Here is a 23,023-nt window from a genome sequence, read left to right as displayed (position 1 = left end):
AAAGCAATGCGGAAGACTTTTTGCGCCTTTTGCCATTTATTGACCAATTGTGCAGTCAATTGGAGCAGCTCAAGATGAAGCGCAGTTTCGTTGAACGCTTCTCAATTACACTTTGGTTTAGGGTTGTCGCATTGACATTGGAATTGAAACAGAGACGCCACTGTATACAGTTTACTCTTTACAGTTATGCTGTGTGTGTTAATAACCGTAAGGACAAGTTTGGAGTTTGGAGGCAACTGCACGCATGGGAAATGTGCAACCAGTTGTTTGCAGTATTATTGCTGCACTTACAAGTATGTGCATACATAGATAGCCAGCTGTTGCAGTTTTGCCATTGAACCACATACCCATAGAGCAAAACTGGAAATTCATATGCGTTTTCACTGACAATGCTAACGTTTAAGCTGCTGTTGTTGGTGTTGCAGTTTGCTGTTACTGGAGAGGAAGGCCAAATGCCGGCAATCCTGCCATTTGCCAGTTGCCAGTTGGAAAGTGAAAATGCTTTCGTTTTCATTTGCAAATAGTTTTGCGTTCGGCATTCAATTGACAGCGGTTGGCCAACAAGGTTGAGCGCATCCATCCAAACGCAAACGCGGTGTTAGAGCATGAAGATTATACAATTATTGCACATCGTGTGTGTTATCACATCCATCGATGCCCACGGCTACATCATACGCTATGAGATGAAGAAAGCCCGTTGCTTGAATCCGCCACGCACCGCCAGACGCGTGGAGTCCGTGATCGGAGAGTGTCAAGAGGAGGTCAAGAACAAGCTGGTAACTGGTAAGTTTACCCAGAGATGACACATACAAAGTTCTTCAAAAAATACTAATATAAAGGTCTAAAGAGATTGAAGTTAGCTAAGATAATTGGCCATTAAAATCTTTAGTCTATAATCCTTTTGAGTTAATCAAAACGTTTGCATTATATTTGAGTTGCAAAGTTGTGGCGATAAGGTTCTACTATTGAATTGAAAAATTGCTAACTCTACACTAAAGTAAATTAGTTTATGCATATAAAATGGAATAAACTGAAATTAATTTCATAATTGTTGATTTCAGTAAAATTTTCGCTACTTCGAAAGACATGATTCAAAAGTGTTCTTTTTATCTGAATTTTAATTATGTGATTTTTATTGAATTAGTTAAGTTTCTATACATATATGACTTACCCAAGACTATAAGTATTTTTTAATAGCTAATTTTATTTATTAACTATTAACTATCAACATGTTAAAATTATTTATTTATTTTTATAGACTTCATTTAAAAAAAATAAATAACGACGCTTTGAGGTACTACTTTTGAATAGTAAAATTGCGCATTCTCCACTTAAATCAATAAGTTTGTGAATATAAAAAAAAATAATTATAATACAATGTTCAGAATTGTAGATTACAGAATAATTTACTCTACATCGTATGCCCTAATTTTTTTACGTGATAATTTTTTTAAGTGATAATTTTTTTAAGTGAAGTATCTAAAAATAAGAAAAATATTTCTTTCTATCTGATATATCTGCTTGATAATTTCATTGTAAAGACTATGCTTAACTATTATTAATAATGCAGAGGCCTATGAGATACTCAAGGAGCAGGTGTCGCAGGAGCAGCCGCCGCTTGATCTGCACAGCGATAGCGTGGAGTTAATCGAGTCATTCGACTGGAAACCAGTTCAAGAAGATCCTCTGCTGAAACCTTCGCCCATTGAGCACCCAATCAATGCCACAAATTACGAATACATCATCTACGATGAGCCGGAGCCACGTCGTCGTGTGGCACGTTTGGTGCGCAGTCTTAAGCGATTGGATGTGGCCAGCGCAGGGATTTATCATCCGACTCTTGTGCCACTCGAGGATAAACGCATCGCTGGGGTAAGTTAAGGATGTGTCTAAGTGAATGCATTTCATCCATAAAGCGCACTCTTAATGAACATGCAACTCGTGGTGTGCAACTTGCAACGTGTGCAATTAAGTTCAATGGCAGCTCGCAGTGGCAACGGACGCGCAGTGTCGACTTTGGTTGGATCTGATGCCACATTGCCATTGATTTGGCGTGCAATTACAATGCAACCTCCAGCCACAGTCTCTCTCTCTCTCACCGACCCCGCTCCCGCCACCGCCCTAACGCCTTCTATTCATGCTAAAGTCAGGGTTGCCGTTATATTGCCAGACAATTGAAAGAAAAGCGCAATCGTCGCTGGCGTTGCAAATGCAGTTGCATTTTTGTTCACACACAACGCGCTAAATTTTATGGCTGAAAAGTGCATTTTATGGTTGCATTTAATACACATTAGCTGCTTTTTATGCATCAGCAAATTGAATGCTTAGTTAAGAGTATTTTCTGATTCTTCTTGTCGACGATGTTGTGGTTGCTGTTGCTGTTTTTCCAGTGTCTGCTGCACTGCGTCTATGCGAGAAACGACGCCATTGACAAGAATGGCTGGCCAACACTGGACGGCTTGGTGGACTTTTACTCGGAGGGTGTAAACGAGCACGGCTTTTTTATGGCCACATTACGTTCCGTGAATCTCTGTCTGCGTGCCATGTCCAATAAATATCATGTGAATCGCAAGCAAATGCCGCGCAAAGGCGAAAGCTGTGATCTGGCATTTGATGTCTTTGACTGCATATCCGATCAGATAACAGGATATTGCCTGGATCAATATAGTAGATATTAGACAAATGCATTTAATAAAAGTGGTTCTATTTATTTGATTATTGAGAAAAAGTAGTTTTTTATTAATCTATATATGACTAGTAGTAAAGCGACATCTAGCGTCTTAGCTTTGAAACTACTCATTTTAAAGTTTTTTTTATAACCTAAAGCTGATAAAAGATGGCGCCACTGTGCAGTAGTATTTTTCATATATACTGCACAACACATTTGCCAAGCTTTCGAAAACATGCTTTTTAAACACTACTTCGTAGTAAAACACTAATAAATTGCAGATTTGTTTCGCCCTTTTTCATACGAATTATCTTGGTAGATTTTTCAAACCAAGAAAACAAAAGGTTTTTTAAAACTGCCACCGTTGGCGCCAATACAAATATACCTTTTAAGGTGTAGCCAGCTGCAGATTATAGGTGTAGTATATTTTGGTATAACATGACATAAAATAGTACAATTTCAAATTGAGCTTTCGGTCACGCTACTGGTCACATTGGCCCGCGGTTGGAAACGCGAGTTGTTGTTGTTCCAGTTGGAAGCGGAGTGTACGAAAGAAGTAATAATTTTTTGATTATTTAACAAGTGTAAATATAAAAGCTATACAAATCTACAATCTGCTTTGCTGCAATTGTATTGTTGTTACGTATTTGTAGTGCTTCAAGTGCCCCTATAAGTGTACAGATGCATACTGAACAAACCATCAAACGCGTAATTGAGGTCAAATTCGTGGAATAACTATCAAAGTGTAACAAATTGCATAGCGTATTGGGTGAAAACGCGTAACTCTATAAAATAAAGATAAAATCTGAGACTTTTGTGCAATGCTGCAGTCGTTGAAAGCCAATTTTTCCTTGGCCCTCAATGATAGGCCTTATATAATGCAAGTGGGCGTGTTTCCAATGCGCCTGCGCTTGTCAAAATGAAAAAAATAAGAGAAAAATTTAGAAAAGTGAAATTACTGAAATGCGACGACGAAGACGACGGCGGCTGCTGCTGCTTCTGCGGCCGGCCAATCGACGTCACATGTTTCTGTAAATTAGTTGAGGGAAATGAATATTGCAATGATGACGCAATTTTTGCGTTTGCTGCTTTGCCTCTGTCGTTGCCGCGTGTGCTTTTTGTCGTGCCCGCGTGAATCATTCAACATTCATTGGGCTGTTGTTGTTGCTGCTGTGGCTGCGGTTGTCAGCACATTTTATATACAGAAACTTCCACAAGCAATTGTTGTTGCTGCTGCGCATTGCTGTTAAACGGAGACAAGACTCTCTTGACAAGCTGTCAGTGCTCAACAGGTTGCATTCCCTATGATTGGCAAAGTCATGGCCATGGTTTCGCAGACTCCGCTATTATTACTCAGCTCTATTTGCTGCGCTTCAATGAACGCACGCGGTCGGCTCTTAAGCAAGTGTGTGTGTGTGTGTGGGTTTGCACGTGTATGTGTGTGTCTGTGTGAGAGTGGAAGTGTGTCGTCCACTTCTCAACTAAAGTTGTTTTTGCATATGCGTCAAGTCTCCACTAGGGGGCTCGTCTGCTCTCCAAATGCAACTGCAGTTGGTTTGTGTCTCGGCTAAACTATTCTTATTTGAGCGGCATTCACAACGTGGCGCATGTTTGAACTTGAAATTCTTATTGATTAGCTAGCTAAGATATCTACACATGTGCTTCGACTCACATTCATTTGATACCCTGGCACATCGATTCATGCGGATGGAGCGGTATATTTGAAAGGTCCAGTGACCAACTGAGTGACGAATAGTATCGAGTTTTATTTGGGCACGGACTTTGAAATGATTGTAAACAACGTTTAAGGCTGCCTAAAAAACACACACACACACTCACATATCCAGACTTGACGCGACATTTAGATAAGTAAATAACACGATAACAGATTTTTATCAGTTTGCGCTTGGCCCCTTTTCCTGAGTGCGCGCACACATACACGTACATCTGTATCTCACACGGAGCTATCTTTTTCTAATGAGATACATTTTGCTATGTCATGTGCCTTTTTATCGCACATTTTGTTTTCCTAGCGCTCCGGACGTAAACGAAACAACAACAACACCACAAAAAAAAAGGAAAAAGAGAAGCAACAATTCGATTTCTAAAAAATTATATATATTTATTTTTTGTTTTGTGATTTTTCGTTGTCGTTTCACTCTCACAGTCGCAGTCGCTGTCGGGTGGGTAATCTTTCGGCTGCGTTTGCCCCACAACGTTCAGTCGACGCGCAGCACTCAACACGAACAATTCGTTGGGACCGCGTATCTGTCAGATACGACGTGACGTATATACATATATAGTCGGTTCGTTTAGTTATTCGACATTCTCTATTTCGTTTTCGTTTTCAATTTTCTAAGTTATGCATAATTTTTTTATGAGGCCAGTGCAGTGCATAATTTGAACATTTTACGGTTCCACCAAAAGTTGCTTTTGAGACACATTCGCGTTATTGTGATTAACAGCAGATTGAGTTTTAGTTGGAGTTACTTATATACTATATACATATATACAACTACTACCTATACTAATTAGCAGTCTTGTGTTACGCTATCATAATAATATGACAGAATTTTTTCAGCTCTCACGCGAGTTTTGTATTGTTTGATTTTCTGCTATATAAATGCTTGCCGTTATGTAATCTGTTTTCGTAACAGCGGCGCGATGAAAATGTGAAAAACAACAAAATAATTGCAAGAAAAGCGGATAAATAATGGGGGGACAAACATTAGAGCGAGATGCAGCAACCTTGTTGGCAAACTAATTAAATTGAATTATCTGCGTTTTGGTGTTGTAATCAACAACACAGCCAGCGCAGCAACACTTTCAAAAAATATTCAACATTTTAAGTTGACCGCTTGAAACCGGTTTCCAAAATACATTCGTTTTTCTATAACCCACATATCTCTCTCACTCATTTCGAGTGGTTGATCAATGAAAAAGAAGGCCGCCATAGTCGATAGTCATAGAGACAAGCCCATAGCCAGACCTTTACCAGACCATTCCACTATAATTTTTTTTTGCCTTGCTGATAAGCGCATGTGACCTGTTAATGTATTTCATTCGCGTAATTCGAGCAATTGCCACGCCTTGTTTTCCTTCTTTTTTTGTTTTTGCATAGAACATCGATCGAGGGAATTAGATTATAATTTGTTCGCACGCGCTTTGCGATTGCTTATCAGTCGCGAAAAAAAGTAAAGGAAATTTAATTATTAAATTATGATGTGGCATGATTTATTCGAGATGTCTGGGGGCTGGTTGATGGCCTTATCGTTGCGAAACTGGTGTTTAAACCAGGCCAAAACAAGTACTCTCTACACACGACAAATAAAGCAAGGAGATGTTGTTGTTGACCAAGCAAATACACACAAAAAATTGATTAAGTCAGTAGTCAGTCTGACAATTGCGCAGCAAGCACACATAAAAAAAAAGAAGGCAAAAATCCCCCCATATCTCTCTATATATACAAATGTATATAAGTAATATATTCTCAAGCATTTCACCACGGTGCAAATTCTGTTTTTTTTGGCCCACAACCAATTTGACGTCATTTCAAGCGATCGCTGTCACGTGTGTGTGTGTTTTTTTTCGGGTAACTGGGCTCGTTATGGGTCTCGAGTCTAGTCAGCTGTCTAGACTCCATTCTCGAATGCTGTATCTCGCTTGAGATTTTAGATAAATACATATGTATATGTATTTATGCTAATCGGCTGCCTGGCAACTTGTTTTCTTTCGCAATCATCGTTAGTTGCAATCAATTGCTGACTTGTGTTTCTTTTTAATGTGATGACGTAAAAAAAAGATACAGGAAAATGAGTTAGTATGGTTTTGACATTTCTCACTTGTATAACGCAACTGCAATATCTTATCGGGAGGCGTGTTGAAGCTATCAAAGCACTTGTCCAAATACAAATACAAATACAGCTACAACTCAAATTACATTTCGTGTTTGTCAACAATTAAACTATCAGAATTTCCTTATCAATTGCCTTGTCATCTATATAATATTATTTAATAATAATTTTACATCATTTCACAGTTCGATTTTGTAAAGCTACAAAATGCATAGAGCACACACAGCCTTTAGTCTGGCGTTATCGCCGATGGCGCATAAAAACTTTGCCACATGGCTGCTCAACAGCAGCAGCAGTCAAAAGGTAAGACTCTAAAAATATAATCATCCGAATTAGCATGAAACTAATCAATTTGTTTACAAACTTCACAGCTAATCAAGGCAACCGCTGCTGCCGCTGTGCGCACCTACAACTCGGCTGCCGCGGAACCCTTCGCCAATGGCAGCACCGCCACCTACGTGGAGGAGATGTACAACGCCTGGCTGCGTGATCCCAGCTCGGTGCATACTGTAAGTGAAGTGTCTGCCAATGACATGTCGGTCATTCGCCTTCTACCTGCAAGCAGAGCGCAATCATATAAAACGTATTGTTTATCGTTGATTATGACTGAAAATCAAGCGACTTTTTTGGAACACACTCAAATCTCGACGTAGAGTGCTTTAACACTTTTGCAATGTTTGCCTTGAACCAGTCAAAAGCGAGCACTAAAATATTCGACGAGTTTTAAACGCGTGTCTGCAGCTAAATGTTTGCTAAATTTGAAACTAACATAGATTTATTTAGATGAATGCGAAAAACGTGCTTCAAAAGTTATAAATTACAATTGTTTAAGCACAGTTTCGTTTTAGGAAGCTTAAACAGCCATTAACTCAATTAGTAATATGTAAAATATATTATTAAGCACAACTAGTTCCCATTAGAAACCTTTCGCTACTTTTTTAGGCGTAGAATTTCCTTTATATCGAATATAAAATTGCAACTGCGATTGCTTCATAATAATTTAATTGCACTCGTTAAGCAAACTCGTAAAACTGTTTCGATAAAGAAACAGCCATAATTATTAATTCATTGTAATAACGAATACAATTTCTTATTGTAGTAAGATGAGCCAGAGCGACTTCAGGCTAAACAGTAATAATATATTGCTAATATTTTAATTTGCATTTGAAATCTTTTCGCCTTCTAAAGTAGCAGAATTTTTCTTATATCAAAGTAGGAATATTGATTTGGTAGTTGCGAGTGCTTCATAATGATTAAAATACACTCGTTAAGCAAACTTTAAAGTTTACTCTGAAACAATTTGAAATCTTATTCATCAACTCAGTTGCCCATTAAGCCCGCACTTAAATATTTATATTGTCATGTGCACTTTTAATGTGCAGCAGTTCACTTATTTACAAGCATTACTTTTTGAAATTGATTGCAACACGTTTGGTTTGTAGCTTTATTATTACCTCGACTGATGTGCAATGAACTCAACTTTTAACACCTGTTTTTTGTTTTGCAGTCATGGGATGCTTACTTCCGCAGCAACACGTATGTGAGTCCACCAAATTTGGCGCCCGTGCAGGCAAACACGTTGCCATTGACCGCTTTCAATTTGGGAGGCGCTGCGAGCGCTGCACCCGACTCGAAGACCATCGATGATCATCTGGCTGTGCAGGCGATCATTCGCAGCTATCAGGTATGTTTGTGCTGGGTCCATAGTTAGTCCCTCTCCACCCTCCTAAGTTATAGTCCGCCTATTATATAGAGTTGGAAACAGTTGAGATTGCAGCCGCAAAGCGTAATATTTGTTGGCGCTTTTTGTTTTTTCTTTTCGTTATACGTTTTCCCTTATTTTCCTTTTGGTTCGTTTCTCGTTTTTTTTATTTGTGTTACCACATTTAGGTTCTATATTTAATGTTTATGTTTTTTTTGTAGAGAATCGTTTAGAGATGCCCACCTTTCTCCTATCCACAAGTTTTTTCTTTGTGTTTCATTTTGTGTGCATTCTAAAAAGTATCTGAATCGCACACAAACGAGTAGCTTAGAAGTTTTTTTCGTTCCTTTGCTTTTTGTTTAGTAGCAAACGAATTCTAATCCGACCTGCGTTTAATGTTTACACTTTTCCACCTTGCCCCCTTTCCAAGTAAAACTCCCCCATTATTGTAAATGGGAATCATAAAGTAGAGATCATCCACGTAGTTTCATTATCAGTTTTTTTTCGAGTGTAGTTTTTTTGGTTAGGGATTTTCTGTTATGGTCACACTTATTGCATTATTTCCTTGCACCGCCATTTGGTATTTTAATATCTCTCGATGGGTAGTTAGTATACTGCAAGCAAAAACAGAACAACATAATACAATTCTAACAAGCAAACTACAAACTACAACTACAACAAACAACTCTATCTACATACAATCTACTCCAATATATAATATATATATGTATAACATGTGTACGATATAGTCACGTGGTCATTTGGCATCTGATCTGGATCCGCTCGGAATTTTAACACGCGAAAAAACCGTTTGCAAGGATGGCCTTGCACGTCGTGCTAACGAAGATGTGCTCAGGCAGCATTCTGGGTTTTTGTTTGGTAAATTCTTTTTGCAAAACTCAACAACAAACTACTACTACTCCACCATATCTTGTACTCTCCCACATCCTGATCCCAACTTAAAAATGCACCCCATATACTATACAACACCTGCACCACAACCGCAAATAAACAATAAATTGTACAACTTTGTTTTTGAGTGCTTTGAAGCCTATTGATTAACCCCTCATTCGATACCTAACTACAAGCAAAATATCGATCCCAAATTGATCGATATTATTGTGTATAACAATGAAATTCGGAGTTGATGAGGCACAACCTAAAAAAACCTAAAAAAAAAAGAGTCAGGACTTTTTAGAACATAAGTTATAGTCGAGTTCAGTTTTAAATTCCAATTCAAATTCAGTTCAATCATGTTTCTCTCTAACTGTACAACTAAGAGTAAGTAATCCTCGGTGTTTGGCATCCACAAAAATCTAATTACAATAATAATTATCTATATATTTGTTGTCCTCCTAGTGCACTCTAGTCTTTAGTACCACGTTCCAAGTTACAGTTATTTTTCCCCTCTCTAATCCAAAAGAAAAACCAAGTGAAAACTGTCATTTGTTTGTCGCTCTAATGCTGGCTTACTTTTTGTATATCTCTCTGTTCTGTATCTAGCTGTTTTTTGTTTATTATATAATTAATATTATTTCTTATGCTATATTATTTATTAATTTTTTTTTTTTTTTTTCTTCATTTATTTATATATGCTTTCCTAACCACCTCAAAAAAAACAAAAATAATATCGAATTGAAAACTGAAACTGCAATCAAACAATGTTTAAAACAACAAATTCCAAATTCTCTCTCTCTTGTATTATCTGTGTGTGTGTGTAAACGACATTGTTAATATTATTATAATTGTGTAACACAATCACAACAACACCAAAAATTACACAACAACTACAACTACTACTACTACTGACACAATATTAGATTCGAGGACATAATATTGCTCACCTCGATCCACTCGAAATTAATACACCAGAATTGCCTGGCAACTCCTCGACGAAATCCATTTACGCTAATTTCAGTTTTGGTAAGTAAGCTTAGAGACGGTCCCCAAAACACCTCCCAAAACACTTTCCTACCACACTATACGAAACACCCAAAATTCATTATAATTTGTTCGACTTAACTCTTGTGTTTGTTCCGTCTTGTACAATAAAAAATAAAAACTCCCCACACACAAATCAAAAGCAAAACGTTGTGTCTTGTACTTAAGTAATCCCAAAACTTGTACCTTGTATATCCTTTCATGCACACATCCAAAAAATAAAATTAAAAATCAAATTCGAAAAAATTACCCTCAAAAAAATATAAAAACTATCAAAATCAGAACCAAGTAAATATATACCTTTACTCTATATATGTAAATATATTAATAATTTAAATATATATTGCTCAGTTTCAATGTTATATACTTGACCTTTTGTATTGTAAACAAAAAACTATTGTTATATTTTTTCATTACAGTATTTTTCATATAATTTCATAAGTTCATGATTAGATTTGTTTGCATGTCGTCAACATATGATTAAAGCTGACTTTTGATCAGGCATCAACAGAATCAACAAATTATCGTATCATCTAAGGCATGCACCAAGTACCAAGTGTTGTATAGTTTCTATATATAACTACTATATATATACGATGTCTAGGACAGATCAGCATGTGTCTGTGACAAAACTTTTTGCAGACAACAAAATCATTACACTCCGAATTTCAAAACCAAAATCCACATTTGCCGCCTACAAAACTAAACTTAAAAACTAATCACAGCATCACTTAACAACAAGCACTAACTAGTATGATTTACTAATATGCCACTATATATATTCCCAACCACAATCGCATTTCCAATAAACAAAAACAGGCGAACAAGACATGGAACGTCAATTCAAGCTGCCCAGCACCACATTTATTGGCGGTGATGAGGCTTCGTTGCCACTGAAGTGAGTATGAGGATTATTATATTCCTTTCACATTACTAAAGTTTCTTTTCTATTCTCTTAGGGAAATCCTCAACCGTTTGGAGAACGTCTACTGCAACAAGATTGGCGTTGAGTTCATGTTCATCAACTCGTTGGAGCAGTGCAACTGGATTCGCAAGCGATTCGAGACTCCCGGCGTTCTCAACTTCTCGCCCGAGGAGAAGCGTCTGATTTTGGCCCGTTTGACACGTGCCACCGGTTTTGAGGCCTTCTTGGCCAAGAAATACTCGTCGGAGAAGCGTTTCGGTCTGGAGGGTTGTGAGATCATGATTCCCGCCTTGAAGGAGATCATTGATGTGTCCACCGAACTGGGCGTTGAGTCCGTTATTATGGGCATGCCACATCGTGGTCGCCTCAACACTTTGGCCAACGTCTGCCGCAAACCCTTGAACCAGATCTTCACTCAATTCGCTGGCCTCGAGGCCGCTGATGATGTGAGTGTCGAAACGAGAACTACTCGAAAGTACAACTAATTAATTTGTAATCTTATCGCAGGGCTCTGGTGATGTCAAGTACCATTTGGGTACATACATTGAGCGTTTGAACCGCGTCACAAACAAGAACATTCGCCTTGCGGTTGTGGCCAATCCCTCGCATTTGGAGGCCGTCGATCCCGTTGTCCAGGGCAAGACACGCGCCGAGCAATTCTATCGCGGCGATCAGGAGGGCAAGAAGGTTATGTCCATACTCATTCACGGCGATGCCGCCTTCTGCGGCCAAGGTGTTGTCTACGAAACGATGCACTTGTCGGATCTGCCCGACTACACCACCCACGGCACCATTCACGTGGTGGCCAACAACCAAATTGGCTTCACCACCGATCCACGTTTCTCGCGCTCCTCGCCCTACTGCACAGACGTCGCTCGCGTCGTCAACGCTCCCATTTTCCACGTCAACGCCGATGATCCAGAGGCTGTGATGCATGTGTGCAAGGTGGCTGCTGAGTGGCGTGCCACTTTCCACAAGGATTGTGTCATTGATTTGGTCGGCTATCGTCGCAACGGTCACAACGAGATTGATGAGCCCATGTTCACGCAACCCCTGATGTACCAGAAGATTCGCAAGCACAAGAACTGCTTGGATCTGTATGCTGATAAACTGATTGCCGAGGGCACCGTTACCGGTGAGGAGGTCAAGTCTGTGGCCGCCAAGTACGAGAACATTTGCGAGGAGGCCTTTGCGCTGGCCAAGACCGAGACGCACGTCAAGTACAAGGACTGGTTGGACTCGCCCTGGTCTGGTTTCTTTGAGGGCAAGGACCCATTGAAGGTGGCGCCCACTGGTGTTAAGGAGGAGACACTGATTCACATTGGCAACCGTTTCTCGTCGCCACCACCCAACGCTGCTGAATTCGTTATCCACAAGTGAGTCACGCATTGTTTAGAGTTACGTATTCTGTATTGATAAACCTTTCTTTCTCCTCCTTTCTCAGGGGTTTGATGCGTGTTCTGGCCGCTCGCAAGACCATGGTTGATGAGAAGATCGCCGATTGGGCTTTGGGCGAGGCCATGGCCTTTGGCTCGCTGCTCAAGGAGGGCATTCACGTGCGTCTCTCCGGTCAGGATGTCGAGCGTGGCACATTCTCGCATCGTCATCACGTGCTTCACCACCAGCTGGTCGACAAGGCCACATACAACTCGCTGCAGCACATGTATCCCGATCAGGCTCCCTACTCCGTGTCGAACAGTTCGCTGTCCGAGTACGCTGTCCTGGGCTTTGAGCACGGCTATTCGATGACCAACCCCAATGCCTTGGTGTTGTGGGAGGCGCAGTTCGGTGATTTCAGCAACACCGCACAGTCGATCATCGATCAGTTCATCTCCAGCGGCCAGTCGAAATGGGTGCGTCAATCCGGTTTGGTTATGTTGTTGCCCCACGGTATGGAGGGCATGGGACCTGAGCACTCGTCGTGCCGCGTTGAGCGTTTCCTGCAAATGAGCAGCGATGATCCCGACTACTTCCCACCCGAGTCGGATGAGTTTGCCATCAGGCAGCTGCATGATATCAACTGGATTGTGGCCAATTGCACAACGCCAGCGAATTACTATCACATCTTGCGTCGCCAGATTGCTTTGCCCTTCCGCAAACCTTTGATCTTGTGCACACCCAAATCGCTGTTGCGTCACCCGGAGGCCAAGTCGCCGTTCAGCGAGATGAGCGAGGGCAGCGAGTTCCAGCGCATCATCCCCGATCGCGGACCAGCTGGCGAGAATCCCAGCAACGTGAAGAAGGTTGTCTTCTGCACGGGTCGCGTCTACTACGATCTGACCAAGACGCGTGCCGACAAGCAGCTGGAGAAGGATATTGCCATCGTGCGTGTGGAGCAGGTGCGTTATGGAAATGGAATTCAATTCAATTAGCATTTTAATTAATCTCTGTTTGTTGCCCTTTAGGTATCTCCCTTCCCCTTCGATCTGGTCAAGGAGCAGGCCAATTTGTACAAGAACGCTGACCTCGTCTGGTCCCAGGAGGAGCACAAGAACCAGGGCTGCTGGTCGTATGTGCAGCCACGTTTCCTCACCGCGCTGAACCACAGCCGTGACATCAGGTACGTGCTAATGTTAAGTGCTCCATCAGCCACTGCTGCAGCTCCATGATGAAAAAGTGAAAAACACCCCCCAAACTTGCGCACTCTCTGTCTTTACTCTTCTCTTAATCTCTTACCCTTCTCTATATCTGTATTTGGGTTTCTTCTGGTTTAATTTCTATATATATATATATATATATATTTATTTTTCGTTCACTCTCCGCCTGCACTCGGCACACTTTCTTTTAGTCTATTTCACTTAGGCACTATTTATATTGTATATTTCTCTCTTCAATCTTTTGTATATTTTGATTTGATTTGGTTTCTCTAGTTTGGCCTTAATACCACATTTGTTTTTAATCTTTGCACTCTCATCGCACTCTGCACTCATCATTGCCTTTAGCTAATCCTTTTTCCAGCTTTTACTAATTATTATTTAAGAACTGTAGCGTGCCCCCAAAAAGTATCTCTCTCTTCTATTCTATTCTATTCTCTTCTCTCCGACTGTCTACTCTATCTCTAGTCTTAGTTCTAGCCGAGAGACAACACACTCTCTCTCTCTTAAAAGATCTCTATAAAAATCTCTCTACACACACTCAGACACAATTACATTCAAAACACAAATGACGCATGTCTCATAGGCATTCCACAAAAAACGAAAACTCCAAAAATTCAAAAAGTGCATTTTGCAGTTCATCAACGAAAATTGGCTTTACACACACTTCACACACACACACACTGACAGACTGACATACACACACGACAATACACACACACATATACACACTCGTATCATTGTTATTATTTGCATGGCTTCTTAATGATCATTTGTTGATTTTATCTCAAAAAGAAAAAATGAAATGAAAATACTTTTGATTATTTTCTTTTGTACTAATGAAGATTGTTTAAAAAGTGCAAGAAAACAGAATGTTATGTTATGTTCCTTGAATTCCCGACTCTTGTTCCCAGTGATATATATATGTATATGTATTATTTGTACAATCGGCGAATCAGCAAAAACAAACAAAATTGAAAAATCGTAATATCCAACTTGTCCACTCTCTCTCTCTTTCTCTCTCTCTGTGTATGTGTTATTGTTACAGCCAAAGCGATGAACAATCCACCTTCTCCAATACAACTACTACTACTACCACTGATAATACGAATACTAATCAAGATACCGATTCCGAAACTGATTCCGATCAAAAATCGAAACCCTGGCTAAGTCGCATGTTTGCCTCGAATAAAAGTGACAGTGCAACAACCGGTGGCAGTGCTGCAACTGCAACTGCAACTGGCGAGTTTAATGCCGCCAAGCATTTCGATTTAAAGAATGTACGCCACGATTTCAATAGGCCCGCGGGCGTCGCGGCCGCTCCGGGCGTGCGCCATGCAAAAACCGGACGTAAAATTAGGTGAGAGGGCCCAAAAAGCAAACAACAAAATACTCTACTCTGCATACTCGATGCGCGTCAAAAATACTTGAACTCTCTCTCTCTCTCTCTCTCTATATACCTCTGAAACTCTCTTGAAAAAACTGTCTCTTTACCCACCTAACTTACTTAACTATCAGCAATTAATAACTACAATATAAATTAACCAAACAAACTCTAAATTAATATTGTAAATTTGTTCAACTCTCTCTCGCAAAACTGTCTATACTTCTCCTCTTTGTTTTTCCCACACATTTTCCATTTGTTTTGTGTTCTATTTTTACTTTTTATCACCTAAACTCTTTCCCCCCGCTCTAATACTTTCCAACTCTTTCTAATCTTGTACTGCACACGAGTTTCTTTTCAGTCTTTTGTTTTTGTTTGAAGCACGCGCGTTTTTTTTATTTATTATTTATGTTTGCTATTACGTAACCAACTACCAAACCAATCAGTCCATAATTTCGAATCGTTCTCAGCGTTTTTGCCCACACAAAACTTGTCGTATAACCAAGGCAAAAACAAATCAACATTCTAGTACTCAAGCACATCTCTATACACTGCAATCTACAGAAATTATGAATATAGATATTGCGATATGTCTGCTTAGAAGATATCTGCCCAATTTCTATTGCCCATTTGATTTTGTCAATTCTAAATATTTCAAGGTTTGGGTGTGGTGTGTTGTCATATGTTCTCTCTCTTAATTTAACGGGGATTTCCCTTCGTTCTTGCGATCCCCACACTGGTTGTTGATTTTACGCTACATTTATTTATTGTCTCTACTTATTATCATTTGCCGAAACGTTTATAATACTTTGCGCCTTGGCCTTAACTCTCTCCTATCATTTCATTGAACATGACTCATATGAACTATATGCTAAACAATCTTAACTATATCAACATACTTCTCATAGATAATGTCTAATGTAGTGCACGTTTCTCTAACCAAATCAAATTAGCCAACTTATTGTTATGTGTACTACTCACTTTGCATATGTTTTCGTGAATATTTTTCATGGATGTTTATTAATATTTTCTTTATGATCCTAACTCTCTATAGCTATGCTGGACGCGCCTCCAGCGCCTCGACGGCCACCGGATCGAAGGCCCAGCACATTCGGGAATTGAATGCGCTGTTGAACGATGCGATTTCCACCTAAGGAGAAAAGAAGGGAGAAAACGATCAGCTCAACGGTGTTATGGATGGTTGATGAGTTTTATGAGAAATGAATATTAATTATGATTATATATGAGTATATTTTGTAATAGAAACGTAACGTATGCAGATACGATCTTTGATACGAGTTTTTTCGGACGAAATTGTTAAGTGCATTGTGTGAAAGTAATGAAATGAAAATAATGATGTTAAATATTAGTTTAGTGAAATTGAATGAGCAACAAAAACAAGAACACGAAATTGTTTAGTGTTTTTAAACAATACAATACAACAACAAACACTACAATTCACACACAAAACACCCTCCACTCCCCCCTCTACACTCAAAACTCTAGTAGTTTATAATAATAAAAACAAATACACACTCAAGTAAAGAAATTTCTAAAAAGAAAAACAAAAAAGAATGCGAAAGAAGTAACCTTTTTTTCAAATGAATAAATCACATTTGTAATTTTATTTTATTTTTATGCTTAATATTTATTTTATTGTATTATATATAAATAACTATCTCAACACGAAAAAAAAGAAAGAAAAAACAACTTATGAATGCAACAACAGCGTGTTTTTGTTTGCCTTTGCTTAAGTTATACAATTTTGTTTAAATAAAAAAAGCAACATTTATATACAAAACAACAACACACGAGAGTATACACTTCTATATATATATAATATATATATAGATTGAACTGTGCTTTATAGTCGGTTAAACAAATGGGCGGAACAACAAGAACAAAGTTTTTTATCAGGGATGTTGCGACTGTTTTGCATCGTTTATTTCCAAGGCGTATCAACAATTGTAATATGGAATGCTTTAAGTAATTCGTACTGTATTTTAGAATTTAAAATGAAAACATCAGCAAATCAAAGCGATTGCAATTTTATTTGCCAATTGATGTATGTACGTGCACCACTTGCAGCACTTGTGCTATAATTTACTTATAGTACTTAACTTAAATATTTGCACCCTTGTCTCGCACCAATATATGATATTGAACGTAGAGTGATAATGAACAACTTTAATAAAACTTTTCAACAAAACAAAACAAAAAAAAACTACAACTTATACTATTTTATAAAGAAAAACGTAATACAAATTGAGAGAGCATGTGTGTCGGTTATAACTCAAATTTTACTCTTAATCAAAAAGATAAATTAAAAAAGAACAAAAAAAACAGAACTCTAAGTAGCATGTTTACATAACAGTTAACTAACAAACTGAAACAAAAGTTGAACACCATACGAGTATGTACTATAATAAAAAGCGGATAATGAATAAAATATATATATACAATTAAGCAAACAATAAAACGACTTTGACTCGGTTAAGCTCACTTTAATAAGTATACGCTTAGTACGCCACAACTATAATATATGGAAGATGATAAAACTTGAAAGAAGTGCGACATTTGGCGACGCGAAGATTAAATACTCTACTATCTTAACTTGAATTATTAGCAACAATTTTAATTTAACATTCCATTGAAATCGACTTTAGCTAAGGAAGCTTTTTTTATAGTGCGATTCGACTTGAATTTAATAAGGAATGCGAAAATTGTGGGAATGAATAACCTTTTGAGGAAATACTTTGAAAAGAATCTTTGACTGATTTCTACTTTGCTTTAATTCTTTAAATTTGTAAAACAATATTTTAAATTATAATTTCCCATTTCCCAAAAGTAATAAATAGTCCCGTACAAATGGTCACACTTAAAAGTTGTTCTTCTAAGCTTCCATTTTCCAAGTCGATATTCCATTTTTAGAAGCAGTCTTCGTGCAGTTTTCCACAGGAAGTGACACACTCAGTGAGGTTTTTCGATTTTCACTGTCATTCTATTAGTATTCTGTATGCGGAGCACTTTCACATCACCTTGTTATTGATCCTCTGTTGGCTTTTTGTCTGCCATCTTCCTGTCTGACAACTTGGACAACACAAATTGGGCAAGTAAAACGCTCACTTTTGGCCAATTTTCAAGCTCACACACTCCACACATGGCGAAGGAGGGCGGGAAGAAGCAATCACAGCAATTTCATTGAACATCTTTGAGCGTTTTTACTTTACTTTCTAATGTCCGGCGTAGCATTTCTTGTTTTTATGTGCTGAGCGCAAACGCTGTAGGCGATCCAAAGTCGCTAAACCAGCGAAACGCCATGTAAGTGTAAGTAAATCTATGGCCATATAACGTGTTTTCAATTCTTTTATTTGTTTTGTTTTTTTTTTTTATTTGCGTTGCGTGTTGACTCGAGTTGTTTGCGTCTCTTGTCTGCCAAAAATGGGCACATCCAGTGCGTGTTGCTCGTTTACCGTTTTGCCGAAGAACTTATCCGAAAGCTTTGTGCTCCAACATCAACATGCTAATTGAGCGTAGGACAAGCTCTCGCTTGTCGATTATGAGCAGGCGACAACCGCGCAACTGACCTCAGAACTTTTGCGTAAAAGCTTTAACGCACGATTTACACGTTGAATGATTGACAACTGTGTTTAACCCATTTATTTATGCAATGGCAAAGCGAAGCCCCACGATCCCCATGTTCGATTGCCTTCGTGCGCTCTCTGACCTCCTCGTCGTTTAAAGCTTGCAAGCTTCGGCAACAGTGCACGCTGCTGCTGCGGCTGCTACAGCTTTAGGTTTCAGTTCAGTCTTGTTGTGCCCGCGAACGTGATCGTATAAGAAAGCAATAAAAGCAGTAAACGGATTGTGTGTTCGGATTCGTATTTGTCTACGTCGCCGTGCCTCGCCTCGCTTTGTCGTCACCATTGAGAGTACGGTTTCAATTCTGTTGGTTTTTCTTTTGTTATCGAAACCAATTGGCATTGTGCAACGTGATTGATCGTTCATGTGGCGCTCGCAATTAAAATCAAAAGTGCTCTTAACGCGAAAGTAAAAGTGTGTTTGTATGTTTTTGTGGCGCCACAAAATGTGGCAAGTGCTAGTGCCGCAATGATACCGGCTTTGGGAAAGTGCATGCAAATTCGCAGTTCGCTGCGAATAAAGAAATAAATAAAACGCGTTAATTTACATATCAAAGAAGTCGCTTGTCAATACCCGTTTTATATAATCGTCCATACATTATCACTGAGCTATTGTGTGGCAGAGTGTAAAAGATTATCATCATCATCTACTAATATTATTTAGTGTGGATTTTTATGCGCCAAAGTTGATACAAAACAACGCCAAAATGTAAGTGCAATGCCAATAAATTGATAATAAATGAGCTAAAAAGCTAAACAACTTGGAACTGGTAACTGATAAATGTTGTATAGTTTATAGTATATAGGAAATGTCATTTCCAGTTCCCCAATTGAGTCGAGTGTTCATTTTTATATTGCAGTTGACTCTGATAAAGCTGTAAGAGCTGAATAAGTCTTTCCTCTGTTATCACCCATATGGTTTCTTGAGAACAATATTTATATGCCACTTTTATCGACGCTGTCTGAATCATGCGGATTGTATTTGTTTTTCAGATGTGCTCTGCTCTTTTAATCTGCACTACGTATTCCCATTGCAGTAATCCACACCAGTTACAGTTAGCCACATAAGTATATGCACACAATACAGCGCTACAGATCATTGTTGTTTTTTGCTTGATTTATTAGCTTGTTTGTTTTGTTTGCGCCCTTCTTTCGCAATTTATTGCTGTTAGAAAGCTGCTAAATACAAACAAAGGTTGGTCTCTCTCTCTCTCTCTCTCTCTTTCCCTTCTTCCTTTGCTGAAACTTTCCATGCGCGCGATCTGTTTAGATTTTGTGGTCATTCACTTTCTGCTCTTCGTCTCGTTATCCTCTCTTTTCGCACCTTCCTCCTTTGATATTCCTTCCTTTCAGCGCTTTGCCAGTTGTCATAAGTAATTTACAGCCTCGTCGACTAGCCACTGTTACAGTTGCATATTTATCTACACTCTGCTACAAAATACTTTTTTTTTTCTTGCAGTTTGCACTTCGTCAATATGACTTAACGTAGACAGTTTTACACTTCAAGTGATAAGCGTATCATAGGGGTGGACTATAAATATAAAAAAATAAAAAATACCCACTGCCGTCTATCATGAGTCACTTTGCAATTAAATAGTAATTCTTAAATAGATCCAGAAGTGTCGCGGATAGTTTATGAAGAAAGTATGTCGCATATAATTAACCTTAACCATCAAAAAAGATAAGATATACGGACTCATCAATCAATAATCAAAATTTATATCGAATTCCTTGTCTTATCGTTGGAAAGTGTAAAAAAATTCCTGATTTATTCGATTTTTGAGATGTCTGGAGAACCGAAAATTTGCGTATTTCTTTCATTTCCAATTCATTTTCGATATACTTTACCTTTATTGCTCGCTTAAAATGTGTGTAAACAGTGCCAGAGAATTTTTCGCATACTTGGCTGTACAGTGCTGTAAACAATGTGTGTACACAACGATTTCTTCCTGTCTCATTACACATAATGATATATAGTGCATATGTTTGTAAAAATATGTGTGTGTGGCATTTTTCGCATATGGATACATAAGCCGTAAGACGTAAGTCAACTACTTTAACTGGCCTCCAGATGATGTCTGTAAATGTCAATGTAACTCAATTGTATAAAGACATTTCAAGCAGGCTTCCGTCTTCAATCTACACTAGCTCAGTGTTTAGTTTTGTCAGAGCTGAATTGTGCTGTCTTTTTATCAAGTTCGGCGGACACAGTTGTTGCTAAAATTAGCCATAATGATATAGTTATGTCGTGGTAATTATATATGTTGTAGAAGTAGTACGACATCTGGATCAACACTTTCCATTTTCAACTGTCAGTTTTCATTTTCATCGTGTGATGAAAAAGAGTCTTTGACGAGTGGGAATGGAAGTTGTGTTGAGATCACAGCATCTTTAAGGTTGTCACATCATTTGCATAACGACGATTTATAAACTAACTATGATTGTTTCCAGTGCCACCGCCATCATATAATTTTTGTTTTGTTTTGGCCCAGCGTGGGTGGGCCCAGAGACGTCTAATTGTTCGATATTTACATTGTATCTCTCATGGATGCAGATACTCGTACATAATTTTTGAAGTGGGCGCGCTGACAGTTTTGCTTCGTTTTGACTCAACGCTCTCAATTTGTATTCGATTTCCAAATTGATCTTATGCTAACGATCTAACACGTAACGCCCATACACTGTGCCAAATTACCCAGTTCTAAGCTTCAGTCTGATGGAAATAATTGGATTATGAAATGAAATTGAAATTACGAATACATTTTCACGGAATACGTAAGCCACAAAAGCCATAAGTAATTGCAAAAACGTCACGTCTGAGTATACCGAATGTCAAGATTGAAGTAGAAAAAACAAGAATTTTTAGATAGTGCAGAAATAAAAATTGAAAACATGCAGAAATTCGACTATCTTCAAATGTACATAAGAAATACCCTTGTAGTTGGTTTTTTATTACAAGAGATTGGTTCATTGACATTTTATGAAACTTATAATATTAATATTATAATAATTGATAGAACTGTTTTAATATACATGAAAAAAAAAACAGAATTGTAAAACTATTATTAAAAGTAGACTGATGATAAAATATCTAAAAGCAACTTAAAATTTTAATTATAAATTTTGAAACCACAAAATATATTAATAATTTGGGTTACATTTAACACAAATCGTGAACAAAAATAAGACAAATGATCAGATATTAGCAAAACAGGTCTTTAAAGTAAATAATTTAAAAGCGGAAATACTTTATGCCAAGTGCTAAACCGAATTTCTATCAGATGTGCGCTAAACAGAGTTGAAATTAAATTTGGAATATTTCTACTGCTACCAATCAAGGGCTTTTCCCTTATTTGTCAATACTGGCTTTATATAATAATACACTTGATTAGGTTCTTTCCCGCTTATTTGGAGGCTGTAAAGCGGTGACTTATTTAAGTTAGTCGTGTATGTTTGGTTTTTTTTGTGGTTCGACTCACTGGGCATTCCTGTGGCTGTGACTCATGCGAAGAAAGCCAAGTCAAGTGGTCCACGCTGGCTCTAAAAATGGGGAATGTGAAACCGGTCAAGAGACGCACAGTGCTACACAAAAGTCCACCGCTTACTCACGTGCCTGCAGTTTGCTGCGCTCTCGAATTTTGGATGCCTGGAAAATTATTATTGTTACCAATTGGCAATTGCTGTGCATGGCCAAAGCCGTTCGTCGCGACAGCCAATGAACTTTGTCTGCATGTTTAAAACATTTCACATCAGCAGTTTTGTATATTTTGTTGACAAAACATATATATTTTAGATCTCTAAGTGCGAAAAACACGTCATCGTTTGTGGCCAACTAGTTGCTGACATTTACGGTTGCTCTGAATTATGTATGGCCTGCAAAGTGCTCAAACTAAAATTTATAACTAATCTGTAATCGGACAGCAGCGATCAGTAATCGATTTTTCAGTTGATCACGTACTAATGCTAATCACAGCTGTCATCATTGTGATCATCATTAGCAACTCAGTTCTCATTTCTTGCCAATTTTTTGTGAAATTCCAGTTGACTCTTCGTCTTACCTGCTTGTTATGCATTTGGCGTATTCGCAAAATATCGTGCGACAATGATTTCACATTGTGCTCTCCACGAAATTGTTCAAAGCATTCTATATGGTTCAATGCTGTATAATTTGGCAGCACTCGAAACTGTGTCAAACCTTGTGGGCGATTGAAGATGCCAACGAATTAACTTGGCCCAGAGAGTTCATTCAACGTTTGCTACTTCCAACTATGAGGTCACATGTTGAGATAAACAAAAAACTTTCAGTGACAGATA

At 38.4% G+C, this 23,023-nt stretch overlaps 4 protein-coding genes across 10 annotated transcripts in view; 3 read left to right on the top strand and 1 right to left on the bottom strand.

Moving 5' to 3' along the window:
• The window catches only part of LOC133840444 (uncharacterized), a 96,577-nt gene that overhangs the window by 22,482 nt on the left and 51,072 nt on the right, over positions 1 to 23,023 (bottom strand). The window contains exon 1 of one of the 3 annotated variants that reach the window (XM_062272271.1): positions 8,327 to 8,331. The exons of the other annotated variants lie outside the window; for them this stretch is intronic. The gene's annotated coding sequence lies outside the window, so the exon portion shown is untranslated. Of the gene's footprint in view, positions 1 to 8,326; positions 8,332 to 23,023 lie in introns of those variants that run through there. 3 annotated transcript variants of the gene reach the window in all.
• On the top strand, positions 525 to 2,719 carry LOC133840461 (uncharacterized). Its single transcript, XM_062272308.1, has 3 exons — positions 525 to 783; positions 1,571 to 1,872; positions 2,391 to 2,719. The coding sequence occupies exons 1-3, from the start codon at positions 606 to 608 to the stop codon at positions 2,676 to 2,678; spliced, it is 768 nt and encodes a 255-aa protein (XP_062128292.1). The 5' UTR covers positions 525 to 605; the 3' UTR covers positions 2,679 to 2,719.
• Positions 3,133 to 16,593, top strand: LOC133840438 (2-oxoglutarate dehydrogenase complex component E1). 5 transcript variants are annotated; one of them, XM_062272259.1, is made up of 12 exons: positions 3,133 to 3,224; positions 6,708 to 6,825; positions 6,894 to 7,031; positions 8,030 to 8,206; positions 8,974 to 9,103; positions 10,985 to 11,063; positions 11,125 to 11,536; positions 11,598 to 12,466; positions 12,535 to 13,429; positions 13,496 to 13,650; positions 14,733 to 15,044; positions 16,123 to 16,593. In XM_062272259.1, exons 2-12 carry the CDS (start codon positions 6,730 to 6,732, stop codon positions 16,220 to 16,222), a joined length of 3,363 nt encoding a protein of 1,120 aa, XP_062128243.1. In that variant the 5' UTR covers positions 3,133 to 3,224; positions 6,708 to 6,729; the 3' UTR covers positions 16,223 to 16,593. The 5 variants fall into 5 exon arrangements, with proteins under 5 accessions (XP_062128243.1, XP_062128246.1, XP_062128245.1 ...); XM_062272258.1 differs by lacking the exon at positions 3,133 to 3,224 and adding an exon at positions 4,953 to 4,974; XM_062272260.1 differs by lacking the exons at positions 3,133 to 3,224; positions 8,974 to 9,103 and adding exons at positions 4,954 to 4,974; positions 10,045 to 10,147.
• Positions 18,905 to 23,023, top strand: part of LOC133840434 (ephexin-1) — a 36,442-nt gene continuing 32,323 nt past the window's right edge. Inside the window, exon 1 of the mRNA XM_062272248.1 lies at positions 18,905 to 19,418. The gene's annotated coding sequence lies outside the window, so the exon portion shown is untranslated. The remainder of the gene's footprint in view (positions 19,419 to 23,023) is intronic.

The sequence above is a fragment of the Drosophila sulfurigaster genome, chromosome 3 (genome assembly GCF_023558435.1).
Source record: "Drosophila sulfurigaster albostrigata strain 15112-1811.04 chromosome 3, ASM2355843v2, whole genome shotgun sequence".
NCBI classification, from domain to species: domain Eukaryota; kingdom Metazoa; phylum Arthropoda; class Insecta; order Diptera; family Drosophilidae; genus Drosophila; species Drosophila sulfurigaster.
Note: the sequence above shows the minus strand (reverse complement) of the source record. Positions and strands in the feature narration are given on the sequence as shown.

Coding starts and splice junctions, on each gene's coding strand:
- LOC133840461 (XM_062272308.1), top strand. CDS start 606: ATGAAGATTATACAATTATTGCACATCGTGTGTGTTATCACATCCATC. Junction 784..1,570: donor CAAGAACAAGCTGGTAACTG/GTAAGTTTACCC, acceptor TTAATAATGCAG/AGGCCTATGAGATACTCAAG. Junction 1,873..2,390: donor AGGATAAACGCATCGCTGGG/GTAAGTTAAGGA, acceptor CTGTTTTTCCAG/TGTCTGCTGCACTGCGTCTA.
- LOC133840438 (XM_062272259.1), top strand. CDS start 6,730: ATGCATAGAGCACACACAGCCTTTAGTCTGGCGTTATCGCCGATGGCG. Junction 9,104..10,984: donor GCATTCTGGGTTTTTGTTTG/GTAAATTCTTTT, acceptor AAACAAAAACAG/GCGAACAAGACATGGAACGT. Junction 11,064..11,124: donor GAGGCTTCGTTGCCACTGAA/GTGAGTATGAGG, acceptor CTATTCTCTTAG/GGAAATCCTCAACCGTTTGG.